Below are 15,004 nucleotides of genomic sequence, written 5' to 3'. Positions count from 1 at the left end.
TTTTTTTCTCTTTCCTTTTTTTTTTCTTCTCTTCTTGCTTCCACGATTTTCCTTGCTTCTAATTTGATGTGGAAATCCCCTCCATGCCCTTAGTGCTTTAAGTGAGTGAAAAGTAGGAAATCTTCAACAAAATTCTCTAAAAAAAACAACCATGAGATTCGAACTTGAGACCTCTTGGTGAACAAGGAAATTTTGTACACCATAGCTCACTAACTACACTAGGTAGTTGTTATTACCAAAAACGAATCTTCAATCAATTAAGGATGTGATCCATCGATCCTTGTTGGCATTTAGAATATTCCTTGTACCTCTGGGACAACTGCAAATGGGCTGGTTCTGCATCTCGGTTCAGTTCTAATCCATTATTCTTTTTCTGACCCAAAAGAATAATCATTTTTACGGGTGACCAAACGAATGTGTACTTTTAATTGAACACGTCCATCTTGCTCAGAATTTCGCCCTCTTCGCAACCATGGAAAGAAATAGGACCTCTTTACGTGTAAAATTGAAGATATAGCGCCCGATAGTCCTTAAGGCCTTGAAAATATAAAATCTGCAAAAAGAGAGTAAAACCCAAGGTAGCTCCATTCTAAATATGTAAAATGCATGTTTTACTATCCTAGATTTCACACATAAATGTGCTCATCAGGTATCGATTTTTTGACCAATTTGGATATGATTTTCCATACAAAACTATACAAATTTTGATTTCCTTGGCGATTTTTGGGCTGTTTTCAGTTTCTTACCGATTTGATTCAATTTTGGTCCGATTTTTAAATCAGTTTTGGTTTAGTTTAGGGTTCAATCGGTTTTCGGTGCGGTTCGATTTCTTAAGGGGGTTACAGTATGCCAAACCAAAACCAGCCCAACAAGGCTTTGGTTCGGTTTGGTCCAGGTTCAATCGGCTCGGTCCCAGGCGATTTTACCGGTTCGGTTTAGGTATTGACACCCCTACTTTTAGGGACGATTTGGAGTCCTTCTTAGTGATATTTCCTGTTTTGGAAAATATGCTCATTGCTTAAAGGTTACATATTGAATGTGAATCTCGTTACTGAGAATGAGTTGTCACCTTTATGAAGGATTCTCCGAGCGATGATAGCTCGGTACTCAAGCTACAAATGTATGTCTGATGCTACCCAATCCTTGGGCTGGCCAAGTTCATCTGTCTAGTTCCTAGGATTGGTTTAGTCCTGGCCTGCCTCGTCCAGCCCTAGTTCCATGTGTTGTATTGATATTGGTGAGGTACACTCTTACCATAACAAATCAAAATCATGAGTCTTAGATTCTTTTTTAATATCTATCATATCATACCACTATTAAAACTATGTATTTCACTTATTTGGTATACTTTTTAAGAAGGGAATAAAACCATTGGCATCTACAAAAAAATTCAAAATGACAAAAAAAAAACTTTGACATCAGAAAAAAAAAAATCAAAAACAAAAAGTTGCAAAAACAAAGGGAAAGAAGCTGAACGGCTCTCTTAGGCTGCATTTAGTGTAATTAAATGGTCTACTGATTCAGTATTTGATTAGAATTTGATTGCCATGTGTAAACCACGAGAGCCGTTCGGTTTATTCAGCATGTGAAAAAAAAAATTCCAAAAATGAAAGGATAGAAACCGAACGGCTCTCGTGGGCTGCATTCAGTGTAATTAAATGGTCTATTAATCCGGTATTTGCTTAGCATTTGAATGCCATCTATTTGCTACATTTATTCAGCATATATCTATAATTGAATTTTCTCCATATATTTGATTCCTCCTCTCCCCTCTTTGACTCCTTTAAGGTTGTTTAAATAGTGTTTATTGTGTTGTATTGCTGGTAATGTATAAAGACAGGCCACCAGCCAATCCATGTTGGATTATTTATGCTTCCTTAATTGATCATGCCCAACGATAGAATTCTTCGTGCAGTAGAGAAACACTGATTATGTGGTGCCTATCACTACAACTCGATACTCAATTGATGCTTTCAACCTATCAACCATCATCAATTGGTATCCTTGGTATAACAATGGAAATGTCAGTTCATGAGATTGTAACCTTGTTCTCCATTCCTAGTAGCAAATGTTAGTGCCATATGCATTTTCTCACTGTTCCTTTGTAACATAGGTCATTAGGTAAAGCCATGTGTACTAAGGTCTAACATGTGTAACAACAACTGGTGCAAGGCATGACACAAAAGGGGAGAAGAATTAGAAGGCGCTTGTTGCCATGGGACTCTTGAAATAGAAAGAACAAAAACCAACATATAGACTTTAAAGTTTACACAATGTTGATTATTGCTTTTTGGGTCCAACCAAGTTACAATTTTGAATTCATTCTCTCCACTAAAGTTTTTTTTTTAAGCAATTAATTTTCATATGATGTATACTATACACATTTGGAATGCATCAATTGATCAATAAAACTAATGCATTTCTTACTTGCCATATATTTCTGTCAGATAAGCTTAAAAAACTGGGTACAACAACACACGTGCATTTGCACATCTAATTTTTACTAGTGTGTATATATATATATACTAATAAACATGCACGTGTAGTCTTATGTTGAGAGAGAGAGAGAGCATTAAAGAAGATACAACATATGACAATAAAATATCATTAAAGAAGATATAAACATTTGGCAATAAAAGATCATCTTGCTATAGATCCAAAATTGGCGTAACCACTTAACAATATAGTCACAAGTTAATACTAACAAGTTTTAAGGGTTCCGAATCACATGCTTTATTTTAATTTTGTAAGAAAATTATTTATAGCATAAGATATATTAATGCTTCAGTATATCCTCTCTCCTCAAACCAATGCCTTATATTATATACTCATGATGTAAAGGACTTTATTAATATTAATATTAATATTATTATTATTTTTGAACTACATATATGAGACTAATTGTGTTTATTAATATAACCAACAACAGCTATCACATTCACCTTACATAAGAGATCGACTAAGCAAGTTGACAAAGTAAAACTATCATTGCTCATCACATGCTAACTCAACAACAACACAGGTGGATCCAATGATTAAAGTATCGGTATAGATTGTGATATTGATCAGCTAAATTTAAGATACGTATCGAAGGGTATAGTAGCATATCAAAGATACGCTAAGATATAAAAATATCGGTATCGATCGTTGTATTGGTCGACTAAATTTAAGATATGTATCAAAGAGTATGGTATCGATATCGGAGATACTTTAAACTACAAACAATGATAGAGGTTAAAGAGCTCTAACTAATTAGGATGTGGAAATCATATTTCAACATCAATCCTACAAAACATTTCTAATCTACATTTTACCAGTCTGCATTAAAACTGTACCAAGCAATCCATAAATACTCCACTATAATAAAAACTTAGCTAATTCCCATTTGTTCAACATATTCAATCAAGTTTGTTTTATTTTAGCAGAATGGAATCCAGAAGGTCACCATAAACATGTTTTGACATAAGCAATAGCACCAGTTGCATGAGGGCAAGCCATGGATGTTCCAGATATATCGTTGTACATTACAGAGCGCTTGTCACCTTGGTATTATGAAACTGTGCCTTTTGGAGACCATGCCACTAAGATGTGTACCCTGGGGCACTTAAGTCTGGTTGCAAAAAAAAAAAGACCTTAATGTTGCTCAAGTAAAGTGGATCATCCATTATGTGGACTAATCCATGTCTTGTCACGTGTAAAATAGTGAAACATTATACTCAATAGACATAGTAATGCTTAAAAAGACCTTAATTACATATATACATGGATGACTCCCACAGTTAGCACATTTTATTATGTAAAGTTGGAAGTACCTTGAGGGTATCTGGTGATAGAATGTTGGGTCCTCCAGAAGAGAATGAAATGACATGTGGAGTTTTAGGATCATGAATTGCTACATTTTTGTAGATTTTTTCCACGGGATTCTGCACGAAGGTAAAAACATTGATCTCATTAGCAAAAACTCACAAGTGAATCTATGGTGCTAACAGCCATTGACCTATATAATTAACAGTGCTCGTCTCTCATTTAACCTGGTAGTATTCAAATAGAGATTTAATTGTTCACCATCAGCAATGTTGATAACTGTTGCTGGTAAAGGATAAGAAAATGTTGTATCATTATGCCCAATATCAAGGGCCCACTACCATCAGATAACTCATCGCAGAACAATGCAAGGCCCTATGCCTTGGTATAGTACAGGTGGTGGTCTCCCACTGGAGCGAAGTACAGCATAGGGGTCCTTACTCTGTGTCTCTACATCCTGACCACTTCTTGCTATGGGACCAGCGGGAGTGCCCACATCTTGCTGTGAACTAGAATCTCCTACTTAAAGACTCACATTTCGTTATCCCTCCGTTCTTATCCCCCAATCCCCTAATGTGTCGTCCTCCATGAATGTGGTACCTGTATTGAGGAATGTCTCATCTGTATCAAGGAGTCTTGAAGTCCATACATGCCTTCCTACTGGGGATGGAGGAGGCCACGGGGATCGTGCTTCATCCGCTTTTTTCTCATAAAACAAACTCATGGGTCCAACTTGAGTTGGGAACTATCTCTAAAAGGTCAATAGAATAGTTTCGAGCATCTTTTTTCTCGGTTTATTCTGTCATGCCCACAGGTGTTTACATGGAAAAAGACCAGGTCATTCAACGTGGATTCAACCCGATCTCTTGATCTTTTTAACAGAAAAGACGCCTTTCACTAAATCTTTGTCCAAGGAGCCTGGGCCCAGGATTAACGCACTGAATGAAGAAAGAAAACCATTTTTTTTAACCCGAATATTATCTAGGACCCGGGGCAGGCCCCAAGACTTTATTAGAACCATATTCATTAAAAATATATAGAGAGAGAAAAAGTAAATAATGAAAATCACTGATATAGTTTTTACCTTGTATCTTCACTGCTAGTGTTATGTGCAGCATGATCACCTACACATATAATTGGGAATGCCTTTTTCTCAGTTAGGAATGTGTTGATCGCATGTCCTTGATTATCAAAGAAGGAAGTTAATACTGACAATATATTATCCAATGAAAATGGTGAGTAATAATACAACTTATTGTCTATAAAAATAAATAAAATTCAAAACTGAAATCTCCCTAGCAGGTAAACAAATGATTTATTCTAGAGTATTTAATGGCTATTCTTTCAAAATTTTTATCCATAAGGATATATTATTAGCATATTGTAGGAGGTGGATTAACCCTGGAACAAAGTTTTGATAGATGGGATTATTGACATTCCTGAACTAATGGTGATTCTTTTAGCCACAACTCATTTGAGGTTCCTACTTTGATAAGCTAAGAACAACTGTTATTCTAGAAAAGTTGAGTGTGGCATGGGATAGTAAGCAGGTCAATGGTTATTGGTTAGTGATTACCTTAAGCCTGAAAAACTTCTTGCTATATTCATAACTATTTCAGTAACCGGACGCCTTCTCTTTGACTTAGAGCCGAGGAGATCATTGATGAAGTAGGCCTCTGTGGAAAGAGGCGGTTGTTGAGGTCCCATGAATGCAATTCCAAGGTCTGTGAGTAAGAGTGCTTCCTAGAAGATGGCTACAACCATGAATGTTCTTTGAGAGAGAGAGAGAGAGAGAGAGAGAGAGAGGGGGGGGGAGATATCATATTGATACCAAAAATTGAAAATTTTAGGAGTTTTATTGGTAAGGGAACTAATTTGTTTGAATGAAAATTTTAGGAATTTTAATAAGTAAAGAAATTAAACGAAATTAGGAAAGCAATTTTTGCAAGAGAATTTTGAAAGATATAGATTGAGAAAAAGAGAGGAGGGAAAGAGTTACTTTAGAAAAGAGAGAGAGAGAGAGAGAGAGAGAGAGATAAGCAAGGAGACGTATGAGTAATGAAAAAAATTAAATTCTTAGATAATATTTTAAGTATTAAAAAAAAATATGAGAGAAAAATGATACCAACAATATTGGGAGAATAATAATGTTTGACGAAAAAGATAATAAAGAAAACAAGGAATTAAAATAGGCAAGAAGGGTAAAATAATCCAGGAAAAGATCAGTCACGAAGCATGAGTACATACTTTTATATAATAGTATAATAGTGTAATATATAAATGGGTGTAATAGATCTTTATTATATCTTAGATTTTATTTTTTTTTTGTTTCTAACTTAAGAGTATTGTAAATTTAACGTAGAGAGTTTTGTTGAAATTTGTGTTCTAAAGGTCAAATTAAGAAGATAACGGTAAAATTAATTCATAATTTAGCTAATTCGATTTTCCTGTGAAATTGATGGAAATGCGGAGATTTTTGGCCTCCATGGATTTCCAATTGAATAAGCCAAAGTAACTATCAGTTTGATCATCAATTAATTCAATTCTGATTTCTACTACCTTTGTTGTAATGGGATACATTTGGCTACCTAGTTAATATGTGATTTCTCCTCCTAAAGCACATGGTTAAATTAGCATAAAACACTCACCCTTTTATGTAACACCTATAGTGGTAAAATGAAGCAATTGTGTTAACAGACGTCTCCAGCTCGAGTCCTCCCATGACTAATCTGTTGCATGGATTAGAAGCGGTTATGAAGGTTGAAGAGGTTCCTCATTAGTAAAGCAAAAAATGGGAAAGGTTGGGTGTGCCGCCGGTATTACTCAAATTTGTGTCTATCTCTGTCCTTATTCTCCACCCCCTATGTCTTTCCCATCTCAGCCCTCCTGTTGGTTGAGCCACTAGTTCCAAGAAAGCTCATAGCATTAGCAACACAAAAAAAAAAAAAAAAAAAAAAAAAGTTTTGCCAACCAAAATTTCCTAATTTGTTGTTTGGTTTTATTTGATTTGTTGCTTTACCGAATTTTTGTGCACTTTATTAATAGAAAATGATTTGATTCGATTTAATTTATAAGAATAATTAGATAAATTTTTTATATCCTCAAGAATTAAAATTTCCCAAAAAGATGTTACATTCGGTAGGAGAAGTCCATGAGATAAATAAGCAATGGAACTTTCCCCAAAAAAATCAAATTTTCACTCTTTTTTCTTTTTTTGCTAACGATAGTTATCCAAAGCATCGGCCTGACTAATCCCGTGGGCTCATACTGACCCCACAACCGTATGGATCGGGTTATACTGGGGTTGAATGAGAACTATTTAACTTTCATTGAAAATAATGAAGAGCACTAAACACCTCCGTGTGAGTGGCCCAAGGTGTACCTAGTGGGAGTCAAACTTAGGACATCCGAATTTACAGCTCGTATCAAGTGCGTTGTTCACCAATTGTGCTACCCCCTTGTGTTAAGTTTCACGATCAGTCTTGTCTGCTCTCTTCTCTATACAATTTGTAATAATAGCTATTAATAGGTATAATTACCTTTATATAGATCGTGCACAGGAACTAACCCTAAAATCAGAGTGATTGGGCCTTTTCAATAATAAAACTTAACTACAAATAGATCCTCTCTACATTTTACATTTTAAGATAGTTTACTCAAACCTATTAACCTATTACAGAGATGACTCTCAATTGGGCCCCATCCAACCACCGAGCTACTAATCCGAATCTACATAATGATTGGATATTAACCCATACATGATGAAACATTACATCCAGCACTTCTGATTCTCAAAATCCAACTGAACCTAATAGACTTTTTACAAGGAACAATGCAAAAGAACCATTTTTAACAAATAGAAGAAATCCTGCCCATGGTGACCTAATACTTGTGCTAGGACCATTTGAGAGTAGGAATCCTACACTCTCCAATTTTATTTCTTTCAACATTAAATGTATTTCCTTTTGTTTTTATTTTTATTAATCTTAACTCAATAGGCGGTCTCTGAAACAGCCTCATCTCCCACACTGGTTCTTGCTCTCATACTACCCTTTGGCCACTTTTAAGTTAAATCCAAGCGGCTATGCTTTCAAGACTTCTAATAAATTAAGGATAAGCTTTAGCTGCTGAGTTTAAATTCTCAGGTTTTTTTTGAACTTTGAATTGGAATTCCAGAACTTTTGATGGCATGATCCTTGCCGACCCCGGTGTGATTATTTCCGCCAAATTAATTATTCGAGATCCAAAATTTTATACGGGAAGTGGTTAATTATCTTTTGCAATGGATTTGTAATGGATTAGAAGATACTGAAAGCACAAGGAGAATCATAACACAAATTAATACATTAGATCACTTAAAATGTAGTCATATTTTTGTCAAGGAGGTGGAAAGTATACTTGTATGTGCATGAATTCCATGAATGGGATTAAGTAGTAGTGAGCATTCTGTAATCCTTTGATATACTTTGGCTTTTAGTGATTAAAGGACTATAATGACTAATCAATATGGATTCTCCTTCAAGCAATAGTTAGTGGGTGGTGGTTTATTTTTAGAAAGGAAGCTTATTTGCTATACATTATGGAAGATTCCTTCTCTTCATTGCCTATATGCACTTAAAGTATTTGATTTGTGACTTGATTGTCAATTACCCTATTATTTTTTCTCCACTTCTACTCAAAAAAAAATAATAATAATAATAAAGAAATAAAGAAATGCCTAAAAGGGAACCCTTGCTGCACTACAAGATGGATGGAGAAGACTTGAAGGTTAGCATTTGATAAAAATAGAGAAGTCTTGAGCCTATAGCTCAACTGGGTCTGTGCTTTGTCTTTCTTACTGTGATGTGAGGTTGGTTGGTGGTTTTGCTCCATCAGCCAGCCTACCTTGAAGCTTTTCTTTTGTCTATTGTTTGCTTTGTTTTTTATTCTAAATCAAATTAAAATTTAGCTTGATCAGACCCAAAAATTGGATCAGGGTTCTCTTAGCATGATACTCTATGTAGAGCAGATCCAATAATGAGCGCCTTTAGACTCGTAACCCAAGGTCTAGACGTGCAGTTCAAGATGCTTCCAGCCCTTGAATCTACGCTACACATGTAGTGCTACAAAGTATCCATTTCCCCTCCCTCTCCCCCTCCCCCTCCCAAATTAGATTGTTTCATTCCTTGGCTGAGCCAGCATATAATCTAATTCAATGGTTGGAAGCTACTAAATGTAGAATATCACTATCCCATGTTTCACGAGAGTTGAACCCTCGAAATATCGTGGGGATTGATTTCCTACAATCATTCCAGGTCAATATTGAGATAAACATCTTAAAGTCGTATGATTATTAGTGAAGAGAAAGTTTCCAATCCAACCACCAAAAATGGTAGATTAAGAGATTCTCTCTACACCATTGGTTAAAATGATAATCAAGGGTGAATAGTTCTCAAGAGTCAGTTTTGACAAAATGATCTTGTGACAACAGTAAAGGCACGGATGTTGCAACCTAGTGGTCAAACAGTCGAAACAGCCTCACAACATTCTTGAGGTAAGACTGCGTAGTTCTCGCCACCCCCTGGAACCTCGCATGTGGGAGACCTTTCTATTCCACCATTTATAGGGGTTTTCCCCCATGGATTTTTCAAAGTTTCTTATTTACAGGTGGAGATGTCACATTGTTCTAAAATTAATAATATATGACTAATAGATGATGCATGAAATTGCCTCTAATTCATCTACAATTGAGGAGGTTCCCAAAGGAGGTGAACATTAGGCAAACCACACACTTGACCAAATTTAGTGTTTCTTATGGTATCAATCAATAATTATAAAGGAAAGAAGAGAAATCATAAGCCCACGATGAATGAATGAAGGATTCATAAGAAATCAGATCGAAATTACCAACTAGTTCCCACCAATTCTGGAATTATTTGGATCAGAATTAAAATCAGTGGAAACAGATCCCAACCCAATTCCAAGTTCTTACTCACACAGAAACCAAGTTTGCTTTCAGACATTTCTTCTCTTTCCTTTGGTTAGAGCTCATGGTTAAACTTGGCCGACCAAATGTGTAACAGAATACATGCCGTTGGCCAATGACCACCTACTTCTGCACACACACCCACCCACCCATCACTCACTCGACAAGGTTCAAAGCTGCCACCACTAGTCTAAAGCTAGTTTTCATACGCATCAAAGACGTATACAAATATGAGAATCACACAAAAATTTAGATGCCCCAGCAACTGAGTCACCGGAGCTTTAAGCAAGGGGCTGAAAATCAGAACGCATGGCATTCTCTAATTTTACAATCCTGCTTCACGTTAGAAGTATGGCCAATAACGCACCTAAAAGTACAGCATTCTTCACAATTTACAGAAGAGCGTGCACAAAATTAAGTCCAAGATGATTTTGGAAAATACTTTGCCAGAGTTCTACAGGAGTAGAAAATACTGGGCTGGAATAACATAGTGATGTTTTGGCAGACGGTAACAATCCAACAGACCAATATTGATACTTGTTAACAAATCACAGGTTAAATAGAATTTTGTGAAAAATTCAGGGTAACATGAGATCATTATTAGGTACACCTCGAATTTTATAACAGAATTCACACCTCAACTTTTTCATTAAAAAAAAAAAAAAAAACAAAACGAAAATCAATTATAAAACTAAGCTTGATCCTTTTTCTTAAATTAAACAAATATATATTAATATTTACCATCCATTGATATGGATTTTTTTTTTTTTTTTTTATAATTTAAACCATCTATTCTGCCTCAGTTGGGACAGTGCATAGTAATGCCAAAAGTACCAGTGCACATATATGAACATATATGGGATGTGTGCCAATATAAAACTGGATATCTGATTTGAGTTAAACTCCTAAATATGCAGACAAATTTGGGATGTGTCGATATAAAACTGTGTATTTGACTGGGTTAAACTCTGAAATATGCCACATGGCTAATCTAGACCATGCCCTCTCTATCCCACAGTCAGAATAGATATCATCGTATCAATTGTCCACGTGGCAGAACAGATGACATGTGACTTTTGGAAAAATAAGAAAAGCTTTGTGACGATAATAGTTCCCCTACAAAAATATATAATTGGCACAAATTGATTCCACACGCAAAATATTTGCACTACAATGACAATAACTGAATTTCCTCCATCTAACTATCAAGTACAGCCAAAAATAAATTTCAAAACTTTCTGATCAGACCGCTCTCTCAAACAACAGAAGGGGAAAAAATAAAAGGAAAGGTTCCTACTGATTGACTCCAGGTTGAAAACCTCAAATATTGTAGCTTCTTACTACCTTTAACTTAATGAGACTTCACATACTCCTGGACGATGTTAAGACCCTCAGATTCTTCCCCATAGTCCTGCAAATCGGTAGGAAGCCACAAAACCATAGGTGGAAAAGATATCAGATGAATCCTAAACCAGAAATGGGTGAACATTAACTTCCTTGTACTACTCACCTTCACCACAACACAGGAGCAACCAACCACCTTCCTTGCCTTGCCCTCTGAGTCAATCTTACACAACTACAAAAGAAAAAGAGGAAGGCCAGAGAAACAATCTCTTAGTGAAATGCCATTGTAAATTTTAAGAGTAACAAATTATTATGGGTATGCATGATGGCATGAACGAACAAAAGAAAAGTTAACAGCACATGCATTCCACAAGCATGTTCAAACACCTCTCCAATGGGTCCCAAAAATCCACATAAGAAATCTGCCCACGCTATCAAATTGACAGGGCAACCGAATCATTAGGGGTAAACTGCTACCCAGCATAACAGAACTCAACTGACCTCATCAATGTCCTACAGAAAATGATGCTAGGCAAGCCAAGTGTTTTGCCTTCTCCAATGTGACACTTAACTCCATGCCCCATGTTTTTTCACTAGTGACTTCGTGGAAAAACTCCACTCTAACTAGAAGAGCAGATTGATTTAGATGGATTGAAACTGGATTGTACTTACCCCAGCCCATTCACCAAGAGTCTTAGCACTTGGAACCGATATCAAGCTCACATTGTGGTCTGCACAAAGTGCTCTGACCAGTTTGACATAATCAGGCTGGTTGCAGTCTTCTGCCACTACACAGAGCTGTGCAGCATGCTTCTCAATAACCTTAGCACCTTCATGGAGCCCTCGAGCAAGTCCCCCATGAGCCAGTGATTTCTTCAACACAAGTTGCAAGGCCGTCATTATATCCATGGGCTCCCCAATAGCTGGTGCAGGCTTTTCAACTGCCACAACCTCTTCACTGAAAATGTAAATGGATAAAAGTAAAAAACATGCTTTTACCAACAACATTAACTAACCTTATTTAAATACAGAGGACATAAATGAAGTGCAAGGGGTAAATATAAATGATCAGTTAGGGTTATGCTTCAAACACATTGCTCATTTTTAGATATGAGAAAACTAATTTATTTGCAATTCACAAACGAGTAACTCATAGATGGTGGTCAAGGAAATTTTATGAATTCAATTCCCATGCTTAATAAATTTTTTTAACAATTTTCTAATGACCTACCTAAACAAAACACTTGTTGCAGTCGACTGTCTGATTGGGCTTAGAAAGTCCATATTTTTGTCATGTATATGTTCAATGGGCCTTGGGCTATGCTTGATATTAGCTTATTTGTCGCATTGGCCCTTAAAGTGGGGGTGAAGTTAATACACAAGACTATTGTAAGTGGTTGAGTTGTTAGATTTTTTCTGTTGAGATCAGGTGTGATATTTCCACTCTTCTCTGTTCTTATCCTCTAATATTTTCTTCTATCTCCTCTAATTTCTTCTAATTTTCTTCTCAGTTCTTGAGAAAGATATAATTTCTCCTACCATTCTTCTATTCTGGTCCTATATTAGTTCATTGATTCTACAACTACCCTGCACTATTAGCTTTGGCTTCAGATTCTTTCTAGAACCTTGAACTGCATTAACACTAAAAGAAAATAGGATATCTATGTATGAAATAAGGAAAACAATTTCAGGTCTGCACATTCTAGTAGGCTAAATTTTCTGGTCTGCATATCCTAGGAGGCTATCTCTAGACCACGTTGCTACTAGTGCCATGTGGAAGGGCGATGTGGCATTTCAGCCCACTAATCAAATTTCAGACTCAAATACAATCATATATGCACATGCTCACAGTAGTTTGCACACCTTCTCCACAGCTCCAGATATTTCAATGTGTTGTTTTGTCACTTAGCCAACCCCATTTCGCCTGACAGTTGGCATGTGCCAAGGGGAGCTTGCAGTTACTTGCACACAAAATTTCAGCCCCATTTGACCTGCCATGTGGCAGTGCTTTTGCACACTCCAGAGATACCCTCTAGACTGCACAGACCAAACAAACCATTCCCAAATAAATAACAATAACACTAAGTCCTTTTTCAGTTCCCATCAATAAATACATACCCATCATCTTCCATGTCAGAAGGTAGCCAACCTATGAAGCTACAATAGAATTCAAATGGTCCTACTGTCTTTTGCATCACATCTATTAATGGATTCATCCCAGAACTCGAGTCTTATTTCCTACAACACTTGTTAACAGTAAACTTCCAAGTATGTGAAAACTTATCTAAAAACAGATATTTCACCATCCCTCTAGGAAGGTTAAGGGGACAATGTATTGTTAGTTCTTTAAGAACTTTCAGATAGCAATATGCATTACAAAGTGTTTGATTTCCAACAACAAAATTTTATAAGAAAAAACTCAATTGGAAAACAGCATAAATGAGAGTGCAACAACTAATGTTCAGAAACTAAGTCAAATCCATGATACCAAAGACCCAACAGAAGGGAGATTCAGAAGACACTACAGGAACATAGCTGCATTTGTGTGTCCAACAACAGAAAATAAATGAAAAAATATTATATTATCAAAACCAACATCATATTCAAACAACCAACATGAAGAAATCACATACCCCGACATTTTTGCTGTAGAAATTTGGATCTAAAATCTCCTTCCTGCACCTAAAGAAAAAAAAGGAAACAAGTCAGATTAAAGATATGAAACCAAGTGAAGACGCCAAATTCAAACCCAAAATAAAAAAATAAAATACTAATTCATATGTTGTCCATGTATGGAAAAATCCATCAATGGTCGCCTTAAACAACAGCAAAAAAAAATTTCTTTTGGAAAAACTAGTCGACCTTCATTACCAGATATTACCAGAGACTTCTTTTTTGGTAGAAATTACCACAGCGTTCTTAACAGCACAATCATATAACGTTACAACAAACAAAGATTAAGCTCAAAACAGATTTCTTCATGCATAGTCCTCTTAAATCCAAAATCTTTTGAGCTACCACAGTTCCTTCAATTTGATATAGAAATCACATCCACAAATCACAATCGTTTTCTTTCAAAATCTAAGAAGAAACTACACATATCTTTTATCTAACTGAAGCAACTGAATTTCCACTCGAACATCAATGGAAAAAAGAAAAATTAACCAAAAGTAGAAGATAAGTTCGATCGTAATCCAAAGTCTCAAAGCGGTTGAAGGGTATAATCACACACTTACAAGTTTGTGAAGAGGCAAATCTTAGTATAGAAAGTAATGGAAACTAACTATTGAAGAACAGAAACTGCGAGAGAAGCAAAGCAAAGGGCGATCAGACCTCACCTCCTGTGATGAAGAAGCTCTTTCTGTTCTTTGAGTTCGTGGCGGAGAGAAGCGCAAAACGAAGATGTGTCCTTATACCGTAGCCGATACCCGAAGAAACCCTAGAACCCTAACTTACGAAGTTACTAAACTGTCCTCCTGCATTAAGAAAATTACTAGTACAAACCATTAGAGTGGAGCCATCCTTGGACCAGAATTTAAACCGGTCTAATCAGTATTCTGCCCACTTGAGAGTTCAGATCGGTCTGATATCTGGTCCATCATTGATTATTGATGATGGTGATGAAGAGAGGCCGGATCAGACATGATAATGTTCTCGTATGCCCCTTGTCTGAACATTTAGATTCTATTAAATACAGAGAGAGACAATGGATTCTAAATGTCCATACTAGGAGCGTACGAGAACAATCTCGTACGTGAACCTAATCTGGATTCTGATGAAGATATCACAAGCGGATGGTGTGCTAAGCTCTCTCAATCTCTCTCCTCTCACCTGAAATGGCTTTGTTGCTCTCCTATTTATGAAACCAGTTGCACCTCACTGATGCACTAC

The 15,004-nt window shown here is 36.2% G+C and overlaps 1 protein-coding gene across 3 annotated transcripts; it reads right to left on the bottom strand.

The window, feature by feature from the left end:
* Positions 1 to 10,868: 10,868 nt before the first annotated feature.
* LOC122057062 (40S ribosomal protein S12-like) lies at positions 10,869 to 14,563 on the bottom strand. 3 transcript variants are annotated; one of them, XM_042619054.1, is made up of 5 exons: positions 14,452 to 14,563; positions 13,747 to 13,795; positions 11,786 to 12,071; positions 11,280 to 11,345; positions 10,869 to 11,180 (listed from the first exon to the last, which is right to left on the bottom strand). In XM_042619054.1, the coding sequence occupies exons 2-5, from the start codon at positions 13,752 to 13,754 to the stop codon at positions 11,121 to 11,123; spliced, it is 420 nt and encodes a 139-aa protein (XP_042474988.1). In that variant the 5' UTR covers positions 13,755 to 13,795; positions 14,452 to 14,563; the 3' UTR covers positions 10,869 to 11,120. The 3 variants fall into 3 exon arrangements, with proteins under 3 accessions (XP_042474988.1, XP_042474989.1, XP_042474990.1); XM_042619055.1 differs by having other exon boundaries at positions 14,447 to 14,530; XM_042619056.1 differs by lacking the exon at positions 14,452 to 14,563 and adding an exon at positions 14,350 to 14,369.
* Between the last annotated feature and the right edge of the window lie 441 nt (positions 14,564 to 15,004).

Source organism: Macadamia integrifolia, chromosome 12 (genome assembly GCF_013358625.1).
Source record: "Macadamia integrifolia cultivar HAES 741 chromosome 12, SCU_Mint_v3, whole genome shotgun sequence".
Lineage (NCBI taxonomy): Eukaryota > Viridiplantae > Streptophyta > Magnoliopsida > Proteales > Proteaceae > Macadamia > Macadamia integrifolia.
This window is presented reverse-complemented; position numbering and strand designations above follow the sequence as displayed.